The sequence below is a fragment of the Lindgomyces ingoldianus genome (genome assembly GCF_010093535.1).
Source record: "Lindgomyces ingoldianus strain ATCC 200398 unplaced genomic scaffold BDR25scaffold_17, whole genome shotgun sequence".
In the NCBI taxonomy this organism is placed as follows: Eukaryota; Fungi; Ascomycota; class Dothideomycetes; order Pleosporales; family Lindgomycetaceae; genus Lindgomyces; species Lindgomyces ingoldianus.
In genome coordinates this window covers 465204-488308 of record NW_022985178.1, presented here as the reverse complement: position 1 = coordinate 488308, position 23105 = coordinate 465204, and the positions used below count along the sequence as shown (strand labels likewise).

The 23105-nt window shown below is 41.0% G+C and overlaps 6 protein-coding genes across 6 annotated transcripts; 1 reads left to right on the top strand and 5 right to left on the bottom strand.

Moving 5' to 3' along the window:
• Nucleotides 1–5037: 5037 nt before the first annotated feature.
• Nucleotides 5038–6770, bottom strand: BDR25DRAFT_355482 (uncharacterized protein; the record flags this gene model as incomplete). The annotated part of the gene is made up of 13 exons (XM_033695463.1): nucleotides 5038–5219; nucleotides 5269–5293; nucleotides 5349–5478; nucleotides 5544–5672; nucleotides 5718–5744; nucleotides 5792–5884; nucleotides 5962–5976; nucleotides 6065–6192; nucleotides 6226–6260; nucleotides 6290–6315; nucleotides 6362–6495; nucleotides 6568–6692; nucleotides 6743–6770. The coding sequence occupies 13 exons, from the start codon at nucleotides 6768–6770 to the stop codon at nucleotides 5038–5040; spliced, it is 1077 nt and encodes a 358-aa protein (XP_033547209.1).
• Nucleotides 6771–9861: 3091 nt separating this feature from the next.
• Nucleotides 9862–10952, top strand: BDR25DRAFT_343124 (uncharacterized protein; the record flags this gene model as incomplete). Its single annotated transcript, XM_033693799.1, has 1 exon — nucleotides 9862–10952. The coding sequence occupies exon 1, from the start codon at nucleotides 10065–10067 to the stop codon at nucleotides 10950–10952; it is 888 nt and encodes a 295-aa protein (XP_033547208.1). The 5' UTR covers nucleotides 9862–10064.
• A 1110-nt stretch (nucleotides 10953–12062) lies between these two features.
• On the bottom strand, nucleotides 12063–13975 carry BDR25DRAFT_369537 (MFS general substrate transporter; the record flags this gene model as incomplete). Its single annotated transcript, XM_033697103.1, has 3 exons — nucleotides 13671–13975; nucleotides 12339–13416; nucleotides 12063–12284 (listed from the first exon to the last, which is right to left on the bottom strand). The coding sequence occupies exons 1-3, from the start codon at nucleotides 13859–13861 to the stop codon at nucleotides 12063–12065; spliced, it is 1491 nt and encodes a 496-aa protein (XP_033547207.1). The 5' UTR covers nucleotides 13862–13975.
• Nucleotides 13976–14417: 442 nt separating this feature from the next.
• Nucleotides 14418–17800, bottom strand: BDR25DRAFT_287260 (uncharacterized protein; the record flags this gene model as incomplete). Its single annotated transcript, XM_033688310.1, has 5 exons — nucleotides 14418–15173; nucleotides 15220–15503; nucleotides 15551–16189; nucleotides 16866–17410; nucleotides 17632–17800. 5 exons carry the CDS (start codon nucleotides 17798–17800, stop codon nucleotides 14621–14623), a joined length of 2190 nt encoding a protein of 729 aa, XP_033547206.1. The 3' UTR covers nucleotides 14418–14620.
• A 205-nt stretch (nucleotides 17801–18005) lies between these two features.
• Nucleotides 18006–18459, bottom strand: BDR25DRAFT_303883 (ClpP/crotonase). Its single transcript, XM_033690096.1, has one exon. It carries the CDS (start codon nucleotides 18409–18411, stop codon nucleotides 18013–18015), a length of 399 nt encoding a protein of 132 aa, XP_033547205.1. The 5' UTR covers nucleotides 18412–18459; the 3' UTR covers nucleotides 18006–18012.
• Nucleotides 18460–19887: 1428 nt separating this feature from the next.
• On the bottom strand, nucleotides 19888–22826 carry BDR25DRAFT_355478 (uncharacterized protein; the record flags this gene model as incomplete). The annotated part of the gene is made up of 17 exons (XM_033695462.1): nucleotides 19888–20106; nucleotides 20156–20266; nucleotides 20377–20455; nucleotides 20502–20528; nucleotides 20569–20698; nucleotides 20791–20823; nucleotides 20863–20906; nucleotides 20933–21030; nucleotides 21089–21243; nucleotides 21297–21443; nucleotides 21485–21695; nucleotides 21748–21851; nucleotides 21877–22126; nucleotides 22173–22395; nucleotides 22488–22537; nucleotides 22605–22716; nucleotides 22798–22826. 17 exons carry the CDS (start codon nucleotides 22824–22826, stop codon nucleotides 19888–19890), a joined length of 2022 nt encoding a protein of 673 aa, XP_033547204.1.
• Nucleotides 22827–23105: the final 279 nt, after the last annotated feature.

Below are 23105 nucleotides of genomic sequence, written 5' to 3'. Positions count from 1 at the left end.
GCTAGGTAGTGTCTATTAACAAGTCCCCTTAGTTGTATAATGTGAACATTCCTTAGTAGAGCACTATAGTAGGGGCATCCTTGTGGTTCTAGGAAGATTCTAAGCAGACAGCAAAGCATTATATGCTAAAGGCTATATTATATAGAACTATCTCTTTTAGTTAACTAGCTCTTTAGAGTCTAGAAAGTCCTGCGCTTGCGTAGGATAGCCTAAGGGGTGCCTATTAGTTTAGATAGCTGTTGCTGTTTAGCTAAAAGGTATATATAGTTTATATTATTTAATCCTTTTACTTAGTTAGCTAAATAGGGCAAATTTAACGCAGAAATAATTTAATATAAGTGTGTTTGTTATATAAAAAAGTGTTTATAGTGCGTTTATATAAGCAGCTAAGCACTAATAGGTCTAGTGTGTAGATATAGCACATATTTTTAGAAGAACTGCCTAATTAAGAAATTATATCTATGCTTAGCATACTTTATTTTAACTTTATTATTAATAACACCTGCTGTAGCTACTTATATACCCTTCTTTAAAAACAACAATAATAATTGCTTATAAGTTGCCCCACCTAGGCTTCCACATAATGCGCTAAAGATACGCAGACATGTAATATATACCTATAACTGCGCTAAGTTTTTCTATTAAATTCTCTTAGCTACTTTTAAATTTAATGTCTATTTTACTAAGACTTTTTACTAAACTTTCCTTTTATACCTACTATCTCTACTTAGAACTATAGCTAGCTTTAGATCTGCTACTAAGTTTATCTTTAGGCTTAACCTACCCTGCAACGCACTTGCCTAGCATAATAATATAAAGATGTAGGCCTAGCAGCCTTTTTCTATCTTATAGGTCTTCTGTAACGCGCTTTTTATTTATAAAGAGATATTTAGTTAATAAGGTGTCTTTTTTAAAGTTAAGAATAAAGCCTATTTATCACATCTTTTTTTTAGCTGCACTGTGCATAAAACCTAACACCCTAAACACACGCACCCTACACTATAGGCAACCCCTTTAGGGAACCCTCTTATATAAAACAAAAGAATGTGCTAGGGCAGCTACAAGAACAACAACAATAATTGCCTATAAGCGCTGCTTTGTCTACCTTAGTGTATAGCGCTTTAGGAAACTAGTTTAAATAAGTAAAGCTATTACTAACACTCTACACCTAAACTATAGTAAGAATAAGTATAGTTAGTTTAGTATTTTAGAAGAAACTACTTACGCCTTTATTAATATATCTCTAAGCTCTATGTAGTTAGAGTTAATAATATGTTTTAATAATGCTTTTAACTATCTAACTACAGCTTATCTGCATTATAATAAATGCGCACACTACTTATATTAGCTGCCTTATTGTCTAATAAGTGCTTTTAACGCTTACATGTTAATCTGCTTAGAGACACTGCACTAGCTACTAAATTAGTGTGTAACGCATTTATATTATGTAATAGGCTCTAATAAACTGCAGTAATTAGAGTATAGAGAGTTCTTAACTATCTTAGTGTATGTAGCATAGAGGACTAGCGCACAGCCTGTTTGCCTCTGCAACCTAGCTTAAAAGTGCATAGGCTAATAGCAATTTTATCTAATATAATAAAAGGCAATAAGACTATTCTAGGCAGTAATAGGTAGTAACTACTACTAGTTAGCGTGTGTAGGACCTAGGCTAGCATAGGGCTCCCTATAATTATAGCTGCGCGTTGCCTGTCCCTTAGCAACATATACAACTCCACACCTAGTAAGTATAGTACGCTAAATGTAGTAGAAGCTGCTGTAAATAAACTATTTAAACTAAAAAGGTGTGCTATAACTATAAAAAAACTGCCTTAATAACTAGAAATATTACTAGGCAAGAGATTATTTTATAAAGAAAAGTTATTATTAAATAGTAACTTTAGTACTATAGTTAATGCTGTAAACTTAAACAACGCATTAATTATAACTAGTTTAAGAGGCAGACTATATTACTCTAACTAGTTCTATTACTAGCAATATTTATGTTGCGCAGCCTGCACAGCTAGACTATTATCTTGCATATAACTACCTAATAAGGCCCTAGTAGCATTATGTATACCTAGTAACCTAGAGATGTTACTTGTTTTAGGGAGCGTGTTGTTTTTGTAAAACTTACTTTATACTGTAAGCATAATACGCTTAAACTTGCTTTTAATAAATGCTAGATGTAACTCTATAAACTCTTAGTCTAATAGTAGACAATTTTGTACACTACTAGTGCTATACCTGCTAGACTTAATAAGCACTATAACTTTATTACTTTTAATATTCTTCTGTCTAGTAATAAGCCTTACTAGCTTTTATTAGTTTAGGTATAAAAAAAACACTAAAGATAGAGGTAAGACTAAAATATTATCTTTAGACACACTATAAACTTTTAGAAAGTACTAAAGAGCAGATGCCTAACATATCTTCTAGATATGCTGCAACACAAAGCTAGCCTTGCTTTTTAGCGTTAGCGCAGTCTTTTTAGCAGGCAGAGGTAAGGCGCTTTAATATAGCATAAGTGCTAGATTATAACCTATGTAATAGGTAACTTTTTCTAAAAAAGGTTACTGCGTTAATTATATAAATAAGTTATTTTAAAAATACTAAAGCAAGTGCTTATAATAACACTTAAAGTTAATTAGGTTTTACTACTTAGGCTTAATGCTAGCCTGTTAGTTTAGCTGTTTATTTGTCTAATTAGAGGGTCTACCTTTACGTCTATTATACTAAAATGTGACTATATAATTCTATAAATTAGCTAAAGTGCTTTTAACCCCTTTTTTTATAGCCTCTAATTTAGGTTTATTGTGTAGAGGTGTAGACCTAGGTAGTAGTGTTATAGCAGGAGTAACAGGCGTCTAACTACTACTAGCAGATACTTAATCTAGCAACGTTATAGTTATTGTCTGCCTTAATGTAGAAAGCTTTATTTTATAATAATCTTTTACTTTTATAGGTTGCTTCTTTTTTGTCTTTTACTTTACCTAGCTGCTAGCCTGTCTATTACTTGCATCTAGATTAGTGCTAAGACAGTTAAATGTATAAAAAGGGACAAATAATATAGCAACTATAGTTTTACTATAACTACGCGCGCTATAACTAAACTGCTGCATTAGATTACTTATATCTTAGGTAATTAAAATATTTTATTAGTATACCTGCTTAATTTTAGAGATATCTATACTTATCCTAAGTGTAGTTGTACAGATAATAATCTAGATAGAGGTATTAGCGCCTTTAAAATTTTAATATATCTCCTACTAGTCTGCGTCTGCAACCTAACTAGTATACGCCTAGACTACCTTCTTAGCATCTGCTATAGAGTAGTGTCTATCTAACACAAGACAAGATTAGAGGAGCCCTATAAGGTTAGTAATATAGGTGTAACTATTAATAAACACACACATCTTTAAAATAAGCTTTAGGTTGCTAGAAGAACTAGTAGTACTAAACTTATAATTAATAATACATAAGAGCTAAGCATATGTGCTTTTACTATAATTATTAATTAGAATAATAGTGTACGTAATTTTAGGGTAATCTACGCACGTTCTAATTACCTCTAGGCTGCCTATTAGATTATTACCTATCCCTAGACCCTCTAGCCTAAAGCTACTAAAACAGCGTACTGCTTTTTCTATCTACTTATTAAACGTAGCAGTACAAGTAAAGAATGTTATATTAGAAAATAAACACTGCTAAAGCTTATAAAACTATAAATACTTTTTCTAGAAATCTTTCTACTGTTATATAACATAGCACTTGTCTAATGCTACTAACTTAACCTAAGTATAGAATATAGTGTTAGTAAATAGCTATTAGAACACTAGTAATACAGCCTACTCTAGACCTAGTAAAATATAAGTGTATAAAAGCTACTAAATCTTTTAGAATATTTTTAAGTTAGTATTTTTTATTTATTTAGTAACTAAATATAGACACGCTCTAGAATACTAGCAGATTGCTTTAAACTACTTATTTTTTAGCTTTAATAGTAGTATAATCTAGAGCGTAATGCTGCCTGTAAACATAGAATATGTATGCAAAATAATGCTCTTTCTAAAGCTAGTGCAGGCTATAAGGATTGTATCCCTAAGGCTATACACAAGCTAACAGACAGCGTGCACCTGCTGCTTATGTAGCTCCCTACTGCCTAACAACTTCTACATAGCCTAAGTAAGTAATAGCGTTTAATACTAGATGTTACACTTTATAAAACACTTATATACTAAATCTTATAAGGCATTAGCACTTAGAGTATAATAGGCTTTAACATAAAAAAGCATTATGCTAGCTAGTCTGTATACTTAATTTAGTGCTGCATAGTTCTTATTTAGCACTAAATAAGTAGTCTTTTCTAAGCAGACAGCTAGAAGACTTAGCGCAAGCTGTACTTGTGCTAGCCTCCTACCTAAACTCTAATTCCCTGCGCGCTAACCTAGCTCTTTAGTCTGCATAGTAGCTACTACAGCAAATAATTAGCAGTACGCATTAAAAAGTGTGTAAACAAACACATAAATAATATGTAAGAAGATACTTATAATATTTAGTGTCTAAACTGCTTACTGCGCAAGCGTTAGTACTGTTTTACCTACTGCAATAGAACTATACGCACAGGACAAAATTAGCAGATCTAGAAGCTAGAGGTAGTTTATAATAGCAAAGATAAATAGCGCCTAAAATATAAGTGCCTTACAATACATAGGCGTAGATAATAAGAGGGGGGGGGAGTTTAGAGTAACACATAAAATTAGTTGTAGAAAAGGTTGTGTTACGCGCGCAAATAGATTTAAATTACCCTAGACATTATTAGATCCTATTTAAAATATGCTTATAATGTTTTTACTAAAGTTTTATATGTTATATTAACTTTTAAAGTCTGTGTATAATATACTTATTATACTATTAAAAATTGCGTCTTTATTCTTAAGTAGTTAAAATTAGTTATGTACATAAAAAATTACTAAAGTCCTTTAGACAGCTAATAAAAGAAAACATTAGTTGCAGGGGTTTAAAACTACTAACCTTAGGTTATACTCTGTTAGGAGTAGCAGTATGCATGGTGGTATGTGCGTTGTCGGTTCTCTCATCAGCCGGCTGAGCTAGCTGAGATAACTCAACGCCACCGTCAGCATATTTCGCTAAAAAGACTTCCTCCAGTCTATCAACCTGCTCACCTTTGAAATGTTTGTTCAGACTGGATCTCTTGACTTCTATCTATGTATGTATAGGACTTTAACTAATGAATAGTAGCGCGAATACGTGGAAGACTGTCACGCAGAACAATCTAATTCAGAGCATAGTTACGCCAGAATGCGATTAAATCATACTTAAGCTAAGACTGTCATTGATGGTAGCAAGTGCTGTCCCGCGACAAGCAGCCTTGTGATGTTTTCGACCGCTGACGATACCAATATGGCGTAGGGTCTTGCGTCGCTCCGTTCAACGCATCGCGTGCGCTCTTCATAACAGCTGATCGCTCCAAATGTACGTGTTAGTAGAGAGCTACTCTAGCAGCGGCTAAACGTTTTCGAAACGAGTAGTCCAATACTGTCTGGCTGAACTCTAAGTGTACGTGGAGTATGTTGAGCATGCTAAGCGCCACCGCTGCCTGCTCATGATGTCTCTCTTCCAGCTCCTCGTTCTGCCGCTCTGCGACTTTAATCCTTTCGTCCATTATCAGACCACGCATTTAAGCGATTTCTTTTGACAGAACAATAATCTCCTCTACAATTGCCCTTCAGTGAGCGTATGTTCATCTACGCACTAGACAAAGACAACTTACGATAATCCCACAGAGGCTGATGCACTTTTTGGTCTCTGCCCCGAATCTGTACAGCAATCTCTTGGATTAACATCTGAAACCTTCTCCATATTTCTTCATTTCGAGCTCAGCTAGTTCATACTAGTAGTAGTAGAGATTCAGTGCTTTTCAAAGCCTTTAAAGCGCTTGACTTTGTACCATGGGTCCTCGAAATTCCCTTGACAATATTAGATTAGTCTCCTCTGCTGCATAGTGGGTGGCTTAGGGCCAGGCTTGGGCAGGTACTTAGTTTACTTGTTCAACTTGGGAAACTGTTTTGAGATAAGAGTCGCTACATTTCGAAATCTTGGGATCAGACGGCTCATGTGGGAAGAGACTCCTTCTCGGGGAAAATGCTTAGAACACGCATTTAAGAAGAAGACCTATCATGCCCCTTCCAAATAGTAAGATCAAACTTTATGCTTTGGGGGTAGTTCGAGACAATTCGAGTCTCAGTTTTCTTTTGTTGATCTTGTTAACTGATAGCGAGCGCAACCTGTTTACCACTACCATTAGGTATCAGACGTAATGCTGCAATTTAGCTAACTTGACATCTCTTTCTGTATTGACCTTTTACGGCCAATATGTGGATCTGTTTCTTGTGTAGGACTTGGAGATGCAGGGTGAATGTTTCGCGTGCACTCATTTCGCTGGGCTGTACTGGTCAGGAAAGCGGAAACTGAGACCTGTTGAAAGAAAGTTGCGGAGATTAGGGTAAGTTAGGCATGAGGTGACGGATTCTGACAGTTTTGTCTGACTTTATATAGTCCCAGGTGCGGCAGTACAGCCTTGTGCGGAGAGGAGTATGACAGTCTAGCGTTCTGAGCAGTCTGACCAATTATGGATTCACACATAGCGGAGATAAATCTCGCAAAAATCTTTCCTTTGAGATATCCCAGGTTGAAGTTCTCATGTCAATCTGCCTTGCAGGACGAGGTGGGGAATTGACTGAACGCCGCATGTAATTAGCTAGTCCCGATCCCTAAGCCACACAACAGCGTTCCCAACCGTACGTAATACGTTTCAACTTGCTGTTTTTTAGGCTGTAACTTCTTAGTTTGTTAGTATGTTTTAACATAAAGGGAGAATTTAAATCTACTTACAGGGCGTAACTGTTATAGCTTACAATCCTCCTACATTTTAACAGCTTATAAGACGTTACAGCGTATATAGTCTACTAAGTCCCCTATTTTACTGTAAATATAACCCTACTAGAGCTAGTTTTTTTGCAGTTAAAAAGCCTTAATTATTAAGCTAGAAAGCTTATTTTTATTATAAGTAATAGTTTTTTTACTTTTAAAAAAAAACCTCTTATAATTATAGCTTATAAAAGAGATAAATAAGAAGTTAAAAGTAATTTTATATAGTGTAAAGTAAAAAAGTTAGTAAATAAAGGGCTATTATTATTAGCTATAGTAACATCTTTATAGTAGCTATTATAGTACTACTGCAACTCTGTTATTTTCTACTACTTTTTATATAAGCAGCTGCTAGTAAGGAGGCTTATGTTAATAAAAAAAGTTTTTTTAAAGCTTTTATTATAATAGTTACTACTAGGTAACTTATGTTATGTAGGCTTCTAGGTAATATTATTATTATTAGCTTTAGCCTTAGATTTTGCATTAACATACTTTTAAAAAATAGCTTTTATTAAAGCTTTAGCTTTTTTATGCTATATAAGGTGCTTTCTTTAGTAGTTTTTAAACTAAATAAGATAAAGTTAAAAGTTTAAAATTATTACTATATAGTAATAAAATATAAGTAGCTTAATAATAAACTTTTTTTAGTATATAAGTAACTTCTCTGTGCTAAATGCTATACTAGATTTAAAGTAGTAATTATTACTTTTACTTTTAAGTTTATTACTTATATATAAGAGCTTAGTATAAAAGTGTTATAAGTTAATAATAAATATTTAAAAAGAGCTATAAAAGCTGTTACTCTTAAAGCGTTTTATTATAAAGTAAAAAACTTTAAAAAACTTATAAAAGTAATTAACCTTTTTTTATTTATTTTTAGTAATAACTTTAGTAAAAGTAAAGTTACTAAAAATAGTAAAGTTTATAAAGTTATTATTAATACTTCTTTACTTATATATAAACTTAGTAATAGTGTCTTTAAGCTTAAAATAGCAAAGAAGTATAAGATAAATGCTGTACTAGTGTATACTACTATCTTATATAAGATTAAGCGTTTTAAAGCTCTAAAAAGAGTTATTATTATTAAAAGTAGCCTAAAAAGTTATAAAAGCTTTTTATTATTTATATAATACTAGCACTATATTTATAAAATTATAAAGTTTTTTAATAACTTTATAGTAGTAATAAAGGTTAAATTATTTCTAAGAAGTTACTTAAGTAAGCTTTACTTTAAAAGCGCTTATTTTTTTACTATAAATAACTGCTTTTACTACTAGCTAGATTGTATAGCTAGCGCAGTGTATACAGTGCTTAAAGGTAAGGGGCATATTAAGATGTTAGGCAAGAGTAAAGATAGTTTTATTATTATTATTTAACATATTATTAGCTACTAAATAATAAAATTTTAACATAATTTTAAAGTTATTAATAACTTTAATAATCTCTAGCACTTAATTTACTTTAGTATAGTTACTATATAAGTTATAAAAGCTAATTAAGATGTTATAGTGTTAGTAGTTAACATCTACATAGTATTATTAGTTAGTGTTTAGTTTAATAAAAAATGCTAAAATGCTAAACTAATAAGCTAAAGTACACCTACTAATAAAGTGCAACACTACACCTAAGAAAAAGAGGTAGTTTAAAGAAGTCTATATATTAATGCTTAATATAATTTTACTTTAGGCTATTTTTAGCATTATTTAAATCTCCTGCTTCTGCTGCGTATATCCCTACTACATATAAGATAAATATGTAGTGTTAGACGCTAAAAGAGTAGTAAGAAAATTAGCTTTATTTTAAGTAATAATGCTTTAAAGTTTTACTAATAATGCTATATAAAAAAAATATTATAAAGTATTACTTAGTTAATAACTACTACTTATAAAGCTTCTTTCTACTAAATACTATAAAAAATAATATATAATAAGCCTATAACTTTATAAGCTGCTTTAAATAAACTTAAAATTTTTTTTAGCTTATTAAGTAAAAAAGCACTTTTACTTCTTTTACTAACATTTATCTAGTGCTTTTTTCTAAGGTAGTAGATAATATAAGTGTAACTATTAACTTTCTTTACCTTTTTATAATTACCTTTAGTGTAGCACCTTTTATAAAGCTATAACTTTATTCTAGAAGTGTTTTTTTTATTATTATATACTAAATTAGCTTTATAAAGCTATATCTAGAATAATTAATAATTACTATATAATTAGCTTTTATGCTTTACTTAGTATTTAAGCTTTTTTAGCTTTAACTTTTTATTTCTTATCTAAACATTATTCTACTTAATAGTAAATAATACTTTATTATTAAAAGTAAAGTTATCTAAGTACTTTTTTATAAAAGCTAAAAAACTATTAGATAGTGTACTATTATAAAAGAAAACTAAAAACTTTAATAATAAGAACTTTAATTAAGTAAGTTAACAAGAACTAGCATAATAAGTAACCCTAGTTTAGTAGAAAAAGCTAGCTTAAAAGAATTCTTAAGATAAGGCTGTACACCTGCTATGCTAAAAGAACTAGAACATTTAGCTTATAATAAGTAAGTTTATAAGTAATTATAATTCTTAACTAAAATTATAAGATCTTACGCCTTAATTCTTTTTTTACTAGCTTTTTAATTATTATATAAACTATAGAGTTTTTACTTAATTATTACTTTAAAAATATAACTTTAAACACTTTTCTAACATGTCCCTATAGCTGTCTAATAAGACCTTATATTACTAGGAAATATTGTCTCTCTAAGACGTATTACAGTCTGTAATGGGAGCTGGCTCCTACGTACGTTACGGCTCTTACGGCTCACACTCCTCCTACGTTTCAACGGCTCACGTGACTGCTACGTTCACGTATCTACGAGTCGTAGTACGTACGGTTGGGAACGCTGGCACACAACATCAGACCGCTCAACATTAACTACCGCATCCACGTTCCACACTTGAATGAGCCTTGATGAACCTTCAAGGCGCCAACGTACCGCCTTGCTCCGCTATGATGGATGCCTTTTTTCACAACCTGTTCATATTAAGCCCGCCTCTCGCTAGCACTTCAGTCATTCCGCATACTATTTCTCGCGAAACCACTGCTTAATATAGTCCCAACAAGATCATGTCTGATCTCGGTCTCGTAAGCAATTGTTTAAGCACTAAGTGCCTGAACGAACTCCACAATATCGAAAGTGGACGCCTGAGCATTAACACCGTCACGTTGTCAATTACTATCATTGTTCTCTCTTTTTTCCTCGAAATAGTCGTACACACAAGCCTCGACCATCGAGCTTCCGCTACAGAACCCACCGATTCCGAGAACGATGTTAATGACCTGGACACACCAACACCTTCAAATGCCACACTAGAAGACCGAGCTTCCGTTACACAGCTCACCTCCTCCGAGGAAGCTATCAATACCCAAGACACTCTAACACCTTCAAATACCCCACCCGATGTCCGCGCTAAGCGATTAATTTGCGCAATATTTCTCATCACTCCCATTTGCATCGCCTTCGGGTTCCGCATCCAAGACACAATACTACATTACCCAACCGCCTGCAATTGCCCAAACAATCCCCACATTGCACCGCCGAACTGGTGGGCTATCACCATCTTCAACATTTTACCCTTCGTCTGCGCATGCTCTGCCTTCCTTAGGGCATTGACGGATTGTATCCTTGCGCGGTGGAATAAGAGTCTACGTGATGAATGGTGGCCGGAGTACGCACCTATTGTGGCGATTGCGTGGATGGTTCTGATACTGCCTGCGGTTGTTGGAGGGATATTCTGGTTCGTTGCGATGTGGTTTATGGGGGCTTTGGAGACGGAAATAGGTCAGAACGCCAAGGTGAAGGTTCCTCAGGATGAGGAGAGTCAGGTGTTGGTGAACAGTATGGATGAAAGGGAGAGGGAGGGGGAGGATGACGAGGAGACGATGTATAGTCTGCGCAGTTCAGCGGAGTTGACTGGGTGTGAGGGTGACTTAAAGATGTCGAATATTTTGTAATCACAGTAGACAATTAATGGGCACTAGACAACCAGCTCTAGTTTGTCTTACAGTGTTTGCTTAAAAACATTTCCGCGTTTCAAGACCTTATCAATCCCCCAAACCTTCAATAGATACCCCAGTACCACCTCCACCCCAACTCCTTCCTCACAAACCCCTCTCCGCTTCTACCTTCAACCCCTGCACATAATACGGCCCACCCTCACAAACTCCCTTACTCCTCCCACAAACCACTCCCCAACACACCTCCAACTGTGTCAACAGATTCCTCACTGCAATACACGCCCCGCTTCCCTGCCCTCTCATTCCGCGTATCCTCGACGGCGGAAATCCAGACTCCTCCATCAAGACCAGCGTACGGGAGCCTTCGAGGACAGCAAGCTGAGCGACCAGCGTGCTTTCTGGAAGGTTGGAAATTAGTACTATGATATGGGATGAGGAGGGGATGTCGTAGATGCATTTTGCGGTTGCTGGAAGCTGTTAGCTAGGAAGGGGAAAGGGGAAAGGGGAAAGGAGAGAAATACTTATGATCCGCTGCTCAAGTTTATCACAAAGTAGCGCTTCCTCAAAATCTTCTCGTATATTGAATACGTTATTTGCCTCTAGTATTTTGCTAGATACACGTGCGGCAGAAGAGCTTCCTAGGGCTGGTGGTGGCGTTGGTGTCTTTCGTTCCATTAGGAGATCTGAGATACCACCTAGTAAAGGAGACGCGCTTCTTGAGAGCTCTAGGGAGCTGAGCAGGTCGTCTGGATCGCGGAAGAAGCTTCTCAATAGCCCAAAGAAGTCAGATATCCAGGGGGCAGGTAGGAGGAGATGCTAGAGGAGCTTCGCGATAACAATAAGAATGCGGACATGTTGGTAGCTGGAGTGGGTTTAATATAGTGTATTCTTCGGGAGTAGGAACGGGTGGCAATTGATTGTTAGGTCTGAGGTTTGATGATCTCGTGCTTTCGGTCCCGTAGATATACCATAGTGCTACCTAGTTAACTGTGAATGCATCTAGCAAACCGTGGTTCGGTTGTGAATTCTAGAGAACCTGCCCGTTGAGAGTCTCGGATACCATTAGTTTTTGCCAACATGGAAGATAATGTTTCATTCTCCGTCTGCTTAAATGGTATATACAAACCTGGGGCTCTCATCTCCCAGCTCTGCGATCTCCTCATCAGTCATACCCTGAACCGTATGATCTTCGTTGCCCTTTCCCCGCTGGGCGTTCACCCCCGCAAAGTAAAACCACATAAATGCGTAGACAGACACTGCCCACGCCACCATGGCTAGGGATACTGCATGACCACGAACGTATCGAGGGCCTTCTTTCGCTGGGTAGAGCTGAGGAAAGTCAGTAATATTCCTTTCGATTCCATGATGAAGATAATGACTTACGAAGCTCGCCATGATGCCACTACAATTTCCGATGCTGAGTTGCAACCCTGTTGCCGTAGTCCTCTTCCCATACCGCGGGCAATTCGTCGGAAGCCATGCCAACGGCAAACCTACTACGACATAGAGACCCATAGCCACCAAAAAGCAGCCCGCGTAGTGCACACCCGAGCTCGAATCGCTAATTAGCATCGCATAGCCTACAATACTAACAAGGCCCAGTAGCACAGCATACATTCCTCTCCTTTGCTGGTGGTCCGAAACACGTGCCGTGATGAGATACGTGATTGCACCGAGAGTATAACAAGGAATCGTCAAGACCTGTACGAGTGCTGGGGATGCCCCAGGATTGATACCCCTGATGATTGTCGGGAGAAACGTTGAATAACCGTAGAGCATCGTATCCGCTCCAAACTGCGCGAAGCTGAAAGCCCAAATTTTCCAGTCTTTCAAACCAGCCTTTACATCTTTCCAGTGGAACTCTGTGGCCCTCTTCGTGTACCCGGTTTGGCGAGTGAGTCGAGTTGTAGCAAGCGCTTTCTCTTTTTCGGTGAGGAAATACGCGGTGTGCGGGTTATCTGGGAGTATCCACCATGTTGCGATACCAAGGACGAATGTGGGAAGTCCTTCGATGATCATGATCCACCGCCATCCACTTTGCCCAGAAATGCCCTGCATGTGACCAACTGCAAAGGCGAGAAGACCACCGCAAGCTCCTGCCAATGCTGCTGATACGAACAAGTACCCGATTCGAAGAGCAAGTTCGCGTTTAGTGTAGAAGAAAGTGAGGTAGATCGCCATGCCTGGGAAAAGACCTCCTTCAACTGCACCGAGGAAGAGTCTACATACAATCAATCCGGCGTAATTCTGTACAACCCCTGTCAAAGTAGCGATGATTCCCCATGCAACGGTAATGAAGGAGATCCAGCGTGAGGGCCGTAGTTTCTTAAGGACCAGGTTGGAGGGCAGTTCGGAGAGAATATAGGTGACAAAGAGAATGGAGAGGGCGACTTGGAATTGGGTCGAGTTGATACTGAGGTCGGTTTCCATTTTGTAGAGTCGTGCATTGCCGATGTTTACTCTGTGAGATGGAGTTAGATCGGTGGATGCTTTGGGAAGGGTTAAACGCCGAGTCCATCTAGAAACTTCCGTAGGTGTCTGCTCAGATTGAGCAAGGCTAAGCAAGGAAAATATCTTAGAGCAGACATATGGGTTGTATTGGAAAAGGGTGTTGGGACACCCTGCCTCCGAGGGCCAAGTGGGAGACTGGGAAATCCCTTCAACAGCCAAAGTCTCCTTCTCTCTTATAAGGTTTACGCGAAATCTCAAGCTCACCGGTCCAAAAAACTCAGCAAGTACAGCAGCATCACCACCGGCACCAAATAAATATCCAACTTTCTAACCAACTTCGCTTCAGCAACCACATCCAACGCTTCAAGCTGTCGCTCGACCTCATCCTCATCGACCGATTTCTCAGCATCAGCAGCCGGATTCGGCACCGAGATTTCTTTATCCGAGTTGCTCATATTGTCAGCACTCCGTCGAACCGAAAGTCGAGATTCCTGATATCGGTGGCGTTCGTATTTGGGTCTTCTTGATCAAAATAGGAAAGCGGGATGAAAGCCTCACCGATGTCCTCTCTGATGCCCAGGAACATCTCAAACCTAGAGCTTTTTACATTACTGCGCAATGTCGCACCTTTTAAAAGTTCTGCTACCCATGTCTGACGCCAGTGATAGCCGACCCACCAAGGGTCAAGGTCGCTCACACGCGGGGCTGGACCAATGAAATTTGCCGGCCTTCCCTGCTTCGGCATGACGTTGGTGGCTAAACTGCTTTGATGGTAGAGATACGAGACTTGAGGTTACACGCAAGAAAAGATAACGCGTGCTGGTGCCCAGAATATGATGGGTTTGCCAATGTTGGGGGGAATTGTTTAGGCAGGTGGTTGGAAGAAGTAGGTTTGGATGTCTGGGCGGAGGTACTGAGGATTGCATTTTGATGCCTTCGGAATACTGAGGAGGCTATAAAGCTATTAGATTGTGTGCTACTTTGTGGTGGTGTTGGGCTCTATTTCCCTTGATTTGGAGAGGAGTTTGTAAGTCGAACTAATACGCTAATCAATAGCGGGTTCCTGCAGGTCCGCTGGTAACCTCCCTCACCCTCAGGCATCCCCTGTTCTCAGGGAGACTCCTCTTCCCCATTTTCGGATCGTGTTCTTCAAAAGCGGTGAAATCGATACCTTGCTTTAGCTAAGACCGCCATTGTTCCGTGTGTCATGAAGTTTAATACATCGACGAATCCAAATCCATCGGCAGAACTATGCCGCTATACATGTCGATTTGTGTGGAGGGATTGATAGGCCAGATCAGATCATCTCTTGGGATTTCAGTCTCTGCCGTTCCTTCGACTTCTGCAGAATGATTTCTTTGCGGAATAGAAAGTGTCCTTCGAGCAATGAATCTAATGTCTCTTGCCATCTTTTTTGCAAGGGGCCATAGGCTCCCCATAGCATTCAGGGCGCCTATACTCAACCGAATACGATCCCGAGCTATCGATAATGCGCGGTCTTCTAGCAAGACATTGCAGGCTGCTATTTGCGCCGCGGCAAGAGAGGCAGATATGCACAGGGTAAAAAGGTGATGCTTTTCCATGACGCAAGGGATGGCGAGGAGTTTTGTTTGCATCTCTGCTGCTTTCAGAGAGCGAGCTGTATGTGCGCCGCGGCCTTGTAGTGGGGGCTCAAAAAAGGGGATTGGGGAGGTGAAGCTGGTAACAGAGAGCTCTTCGATGCTGTAGGAGAGTGAAGAGAAGGGACGGTGGGTGTTCATCAAGATACTAGAGTGTTTCTTAGCACTTTCAGGGAGGCGAGTTTTGAACTTACATAGTAGCGATCATGTGTGCTAAATACATGATCTCGTCAACAGTTCCATCCTGCCGTAACGGATCCTTCTTGCAAGCTGGGAGCAGCGATTGCCATATGGCAACCTTTGCCTCTGCGTTGGAGATTAGAGTTTCCCCAAATACCCCTGTTTCAAGGAATGTTCGCATGATATATGCAACAATTGAAGCAACATCGTATAGATACACGAGGGATGAGTAGATCACTTCGACTTCAGCGAACTCCCTTGATTTGTATTCTTGCCAAGTCACTGGAGGCGGTATTTGCTAGGTCACTTAGCCATCAGTTCATATAAGAAAATCCGGACACTTACGCCAGCTTCGTAATACTCATCATCGCAAGGGAGATCAACCAGATTAAGAACCTCCCGCATTGAGTAAAATGCACTACCTATGACGACGGCAAAATGTTGATCGGCAAGATGAAGAAAGTAATAAGTCCTTCGCCAAGATTCTTCTAGCACTGGGTCCCTCTCCCCATGGTCTTGCGCGAACTCCTTAGAGTTGATTCGCAACTCAAGACCTAATGCAACGGCTGCATCTAACGTTTTCCGTGACTCTGGGCGAAAGTCACAATGATGTTGCGCGATAGCAAACAGTAGCAAGGCCTGGAGAGAGAAGCCTGTTTTTGGAAGTTCGGACACAGTGAGTTCGTGGTACGCTTTCTGATAGAACGGCTCGGATGAAGTCCATGGGGCATAGATTGATCCAATCCACTGAATTACCAGCAGTAGATGCTCCATTTTATGGTTTCCCATCATGATTCTTTGCCGAAAAAACCGGAGCGGAAGCGTAATGGGGGTCGACACGTAAAAGTTCTCATAATAAAGGTCTAGCAGCCGATCAGGATTTACTGGAAATAAAAGACTAGAGGAAGAGAAAGAAGATCCTAGAGCTTTCAAAGAGGTAAGGTTTGGTGACTCGAAGTTCGGAACGATAATGTGGTCATTTTGCTCTCCACTATTTGGAGAATCTGTCGACGATTCTTGGGCAGGGCATTCGTCGATCTGCTGGGGTTGTTGAGCTTGCTTCTGCAATGCAATACGTCGCCGTGCTAGAGCCGCTTTATCCAGGCCTCCTCTTCGAGATTTCATATAAAGGCATTCTTTTCCGTCGCGTTTACAGCGGTTGCAGACTGGTTGAGTGGCATCGCATTTGACATGCCGGCTGCGACATTGGATGCACGCTAGAGCAACGCGATCGATTGGTTTCGATCCCGAAGACGATAGATCCATTGGAAGGGGTGCAGGAAATTTAGTTTGGCAGAGCTCGAGGGTTGATGATGTCCGCGTTCTTTGAGGCTGAGGTTTCGAACGTCACAGGCTGCTGATGCGCCGCAATGGCGCTAACCAAAGAGAGAGCTGCGAACCGACAAGATATAAAAAATGCCGGTGGACGCCGTAGGATATCGGTATCGAGTGATACAGTTAGTTTAGGTTCTTAATCATATCAATTTTCAGGGAGTCACATTTCAGTAATGGTATTCATAGATACTGTACAAGTTGGAAAGGCAGGGTCTTAAACCTCTGCACCTTCACCACTCTCTTTCTTTGTTTCCTTTCCCTTCGGGACAATCTTCAAGGAGAAGTCAACGTGCTTGACTCCTTGATGTATGCTACTCGTGCTCACAATATCGACATCCCTGCAAACGTATCCCTCGACATTATCCTCGGTCAAACCTCCGCTAACCTCCACCAAGAAGGCCTTTCTATCACCAGTACCCCTTCCCCATTTGTCTTTTAATTGGGCGGCTGCCACCTTCACTCCATCAGGGGTAAAATTGTCCAGCATTACTACATCTGCACCAGCTCCGATGGCTTCATCTGCCTCCTCGATGCTTTGACATTCGACTTCGACCTTGATAGCGAAGCCACCTGCAGACTTAGCAGCGCGGACGGCGTTTGTAATGCTTCCAGCAGCGACAATGTGATTGTCTTTCAACATGGTCATAGCAGAAAGATCAATACGATGCGGGTCGACTCCTCCAACCAGCATGCCGTACTTCTCAACAAGCCGAAACCCTGGTGTTGTCTTACGTGTGCCCGCAAGGATGTTCTGGTATCCTGCCTTTCGAAGGAGAACGAGAAGACGTTCGGACTTTGTAGCTATTCCGGAGCATCGCGCGAGTGTGTTAAGGGCAACTCTTTCGCCTAGTAACAACTTCCGTACGGGTCCTCGTACAGTGGCACAATGCTTGATCGGCTGGATAGCTTCGCCCTCCTTGACGTGCCATTCGACACTAAGTACTGTCAGGCTTTGGTTTCTTCAGCTCCTGTGTTCCTCATGATAACTCACGTGCAATCCAGTTGCCGAAACACTTCATCAAAGAATGGGACCCCTGCTACTATGCCCTTGGCTTCTTGTTAACTCAATTTCCGAGAGCATGCCATTAGACTAACTTCACTCTTGCCTAGCAGTTTGGCCTCTGACGTGTCCTCCCCAACCACGAAGCCTCCATAGTCGAAGCTCGGAGTATCCTCCTCCAGCCATTCCGAGACTAGCCGTTTGTAAGTATTAGGAAGAAGATACGCAACCGTTCCTTGTGCGGGAGCTCCTTCAGCCATTATAAGGCGAATGTGGGTTAGAGGTTGAGGAGAGCACTTGAATGTTTAAATGTTTAGGCCATGACTCTCGGGAAGCCCAAGAGTGGCACGTGGAGAGTGAATTCCGTCCGCGGCCTTAGGAGGCTTATCGATAAGGGTAGCGTCGGCACGAATCGGAATCTTCCTACGCAATTGCTTTTGGTCTCCCATCACTACTCACTGATTTCAACATTTCATTGCATTGCGTCAGAGCTTTCTACATCTTTGCCTTCAAATACTGCCAAGTTTTTCTTCGTCTCCTCTCTCGAAAACCTCACCAAAATATCCCTTCGTTCCCTCTCTCCTGCCGCCTTCCTGGCCTCGAAATCCTCCGTCGCATCCATCATCAGCCGCTTCGCCATCTGCAAGGCCTCCCCACTATACCGTCCAATCGTCTTTGCCTTCTTAACAACCTCCAGAAGGAAATCGTCAGTCGTCGGGGAATCAACGACAGCCGTGATCAACCCAGAAATATACGCTTGCTGCGCAGACAACCTCTCTCCCGCCAGCAACAATTGGTTGGCCTGTGGCTTGCCCATAATCGTAGGAAAGGTGTACGATGATCCACCTTCAGGGACTAGACCGAGAGGCATAAATGGCGTTTGGAAGAACGCGTTTTGATGCGCATAAATGAGATCAAAGTAGGAGAGTTGTGTGCAACCCCAGCCGATGCTCGCGCCATGGACGGCTGCGATGAGGACCTTAGGGTATCGCAAGAGAACTTCCGAAAGCCGGCTCCCGGCAGCGACTTCCTCGTTGATTGTATTTTCTGCGCCGCCCATTGCTCGACCAGCGCAGTAATGTCGTCCTTTTCCAGTGCTGCGAGTCCGCATATCAGATAGCTGGCCATGGTAAGGAATACTGAACTTACACAACGATCACTCTAATTGCAGGTTCATCTCTCGCCCATACGAGACCTTTTCTCAAATCATTGTACTGCCGCGGTGTGAATGCATTTAACCTCTTCGGCATATTGTAGCTCAGAAGCACAGTGCCATCTGAGAGACGATCGATCAGGATAGTTTCGAGTTGCGGAGCCGGCGCCATGGTAGGGACATCAATTTCCTCAAATTCCTCAACATCTGGCTTGCTATTGTTGCTTGTTTCTTTAATAGGGGGTTTTCAAGTTCAAGTGATTTTGCCCGATTCTGAAGTATCCATCATCTACGAGGGGCTCTGCGCAGCTACCTCGGGAAAGCGAGTCGCCCTGCTTGACCACCGCAACATCCAACATCTTTCTCGTCTTCATTACTTTTCAATTCCTATAGCTAGAATCTGTCACAGTCTCGAAAAATGCCTATTTTTTCTACTCTTCAATACCCTTACAATTATAACTACCAGCAAACCTCCCATTCGCCGCCACCATCAAAAAAACCACTCTGTTCTCATCACGAGCACACCGAGTATTGTTGCAGATGCTACTCATCATCGATGCAACAGCCAGTGCCTCCCGTTCCCTTTCAATTAACTTCAGTCCCATTTTCATCTTTCTTCACTCGTCTCAGCGCTAGCCGTGAACGGCATCACTAGTTTCATAAGATTATTGACCATTGGTCGAAGCTCCTAGCTCACGCATAGCCGAAGTCCTATGTAGATTTCAAGCCCTTGGGTTCTATCCTTGGGAACTATGGCGAGCGCTATGTTTCCCGAGTAACGTACCTTGCATACAGTCGTTGCAGAGTCAACGCTCATACCGGCCGTGGAGGACACCACATTGGAAGATTGTGGAGAAATTTAGTTGCCAGAATTAGAAGCTTCAAGGCTTGAACCCAATCCGAACACATTCCGGTGAGGCCGGGAAAAATTTCGTGGGGATACTCCCATCAAGAACCTGGCTTTCGAGTTCAGGCTCATGAGAAGGACGATTGTCGACGAGACCCGAATGCTGTTCGCACATAGGTATCTTTTGAGTTGGATTTGTTGGTCCGGACACCATACGTAGATCTCGACAGCCATATCTTAACTATGTTTGGGATTTCTGAAATGAGTGAATCCTGTCCAGAAGAGCCCAAAGTCCACTGAGAACATCCATATAGTTTCGCAGAGTTTTAGTCACTTGCGGTACAATGCTACGTCGCATAACCCGTCTCCTTCCAATTCCTCCATGGACTCGAGGTTATTTGTTTTTGTACCGCTTGGGTAGCGGAAGAGTCCAATTCTGTCTTTGTCATATGTTTGCCAAATAAGAAGTTATCGTCAATTCGAGCTCCATGTAGGTGAGGTTGCTGATTGTAACGCATAGACGAACAGCCTTTCCAATTTGTTCCAATACATCCATCAAATTTGCTCTAGATGGTTACGCACCTTGCGGGGTTTGTTTCTCGCGGGGCAGAGAACTAAACTCGTACTCGCATTACTGAGGGACTCGCAAGGTCTGCGCACATAAATCATCGTTTCGTTAAACCTCCCTTTTGATTCCAGTTCTTTCATGAGATATTTCGTTAGCGTCTTTTAATCCTCGAGGGGATTGTCCCCAGGGTTTAAAGAAGTAAGTCGCTCCCCAACACATGGCTAGGTACAGATTTAGCACTAGGGATTGTAGGCAAGTCTCAAGTCACCAAATTTCTTGCTGCCTTTATTTTCCCGGTGCCGGTGTTGTCATAGTACGTCCATCTGTACTCTTTTCCTTTGCTTGTTCTTGTCCTCGAGAGTCCTGGATAGTAGGAAGAATCCAGCTGCCCACAGATATGTGGCATACAAATCGAGCGCGCTCCATGGGGTCTATTCTTGAGACTTTTAGCTGAACGCACCTCTCCAGAGTTTTCATTCCCACTGCAGCGCCCTTCTGGAAGTCATGCAGAAAGGCGCTAAGGCTTTGCGCACCTATGAATGAAAGAACCCATAACCCCCAGCGCACTCCTGACTCCTCGAGCGCGTTCTCTCAGGACATAACCGGCTCGTATTAGTCTTTTAGTCTCCTTTCCGCCGCGGTTAATAAAATGGGCCTAACCCGTCTTTCTTATCTTAGCAACCAACTCTGATATTCTGATCGATTATACTTTTATCTCATCATTCACATGGACCGATTGCAGTGCTTCCATGACGCTCCTGTTCATATGTTTCATTCAGATGTCGGCAGTGGAAATGACTTTCAAATTCTAGTCTTTAGGTCACGCCTCGTGATCATTGAGATTTTGATCGTCAACACCCTTCAGTCTAAGTTCCCTAGAATTTCCTAATAGTCTGCTAGAACCTCCATTGCGTTTGGTGTTCTCATTTTCATTCCCCGGGGTAGCTCATTGCAATGGAAAGTTAGTCGGCTTCTAAAACGAAGTGTTTGGACTGGTCGATTGGATCACCATGGCATGACACCTGTGTTAATTTGTTCCCTAGCATTGTGCATGTGGATGGAACGTTTTGCATTGGATCCCACTCATTCAGGTTTGGAATTGGGAGTGATAAGACTAGTGGACTCTGAATTTGACCTCATGCCCCACATAATAGCTGCTGCCTTCAGGTTCTGCTCAATCGAAGCCACCATGTGCTTGTACATTATCCTCTTTAGATCTAGCAAGCCCCATGGCTGATACTGTACAGACGCTTTTGACTCTCCGAGTTGATCGAGATGCTGGGTGGGAAGGTGACTGAAGGATTTCCAGACGTAAAAGTAGCTGAGACCTTGTTTCTGATCACTCCAAGCGTCCAATAGCTACAAGGCAGCATGACTATGAAAGCTCGATATCATTCTAAGACGCATTCCGTTTAGAAATTGGAATTCGGGTTTGAGTACTTCCATCAAACAAGCGTATCGCAATTTAAAGTTCCGGCTTCGTGGGAGGCGGCCAGTCACGGTTGGTTCATTTCGGTATCGTTGTACAACTTCGATTTCGCCGCGATTCAAAGAATCCATAAGTGAGGCGAAAAAATAGTTCACGTACTCCCATCGGGATATAATACAGTCCGCTCCAGGCCCCTGATTGGGTTCTTACGTCGTGGCAAAAGGTCCGGTCCGGTCTCTCCATTTCGTTGAATCCGGACACATTCGATTCTTGCGGCAATCCTAAGACTCCAAAATCAAAAGTGAATTGAGATTCTAGCTCCCGGGAGTCACCACCAACTAGTTTTGTATATCCTCGGTTCTCCCATGTCGAAGACTTTGCGCCATTTTATTCTCTCCTCGAGCCGAGTCGATGAAGAGATCGACACAGAGTCCACGGACATTCGCATGATATCTCTTTGTTTCCGTCGGCTATTCATGAACTCAGGGGTTCGGAAATATTCATATGCTCGGGTTGGAGTAACCATGGAGGGTATTCTTTGTTGATTTCTTAGCGCTCCTATTTCCGTCATGTTAGCTCCTTTCATCCACTCCGCGAGAATAAAATCGGCGAAAGAAGAGCAAGACAGAGTCCACAGACATGAATTCGCTATTCCGAATATTCGGTCGATCCAGAAGCCATGCGTCTATTTCAGTGCTGATATTTTTTTTTCTCTCCAAGGAAGAGGCAGCAGACTCCGCACACATTCTGCTCTGGGTTGAGAAATCTGGTTGATCCGGAAGCCATGGTATTCTCAATCCACTCGCTTTTTCTATGCTTGCTCCATACTTTCGTTCGAGGTTATTTTTTGTTCCCTTCCTCAGGGAGATGCGGAATGTAGTAGAAGGCAACAGTGCTCTGAGAATCAGCTTTTATATTCTCGACTCCAAAATAGCAAGGCTTTTACGGACATTATGTACTGCCCAGCTGTTTTTCGGCCTGATGATATTTCTAAAACAATCTAGTGGCATCCCCGGTAGAGGTAGGCTCACTTTCCTCCCCCTGTATATAAATATATATATTCGCACTAGCAGGCTTGAAGGGTGCCATTTGGGGGCCATCCGCCCAGGATTTCCATTTCTAGTTTGATAGGTATCATACTGCCCCTTCGGGATAGTTGAAGATTTCAGAGAAGCCCAGCTGTGTCAGACATTCGTGAAGCATAGCAAGGTTTTAGTTGATCTAGGAATCACAGACCCTTTTTCTGGTTTGTTTATCTACAGCTCTTCCATAGAAAGGTGATAGGTCATCTTTGAATGTCTAGGAAGAAGAGAGGAGTGAAATTAGTCCTTTATAACCGCGACTCTAGAATTAGAGATGCTTCCCAGGGCTAGAGTGTTCTATCATCGTATTTTGAAGTTCTTGTAGTCTGAGACGATGCTGCAACGTCTCATACGTATGCGGTCATGCTGCCATACTTTTATCCAGCTCCGACGGGTATGATCCTGCAGTATTAGTGATATGTCTGTCTGAACGCTCCATAGAGTTTTTGTATTCTCCTCTTGGCAATCGAATGGTTCGGAAAGTGC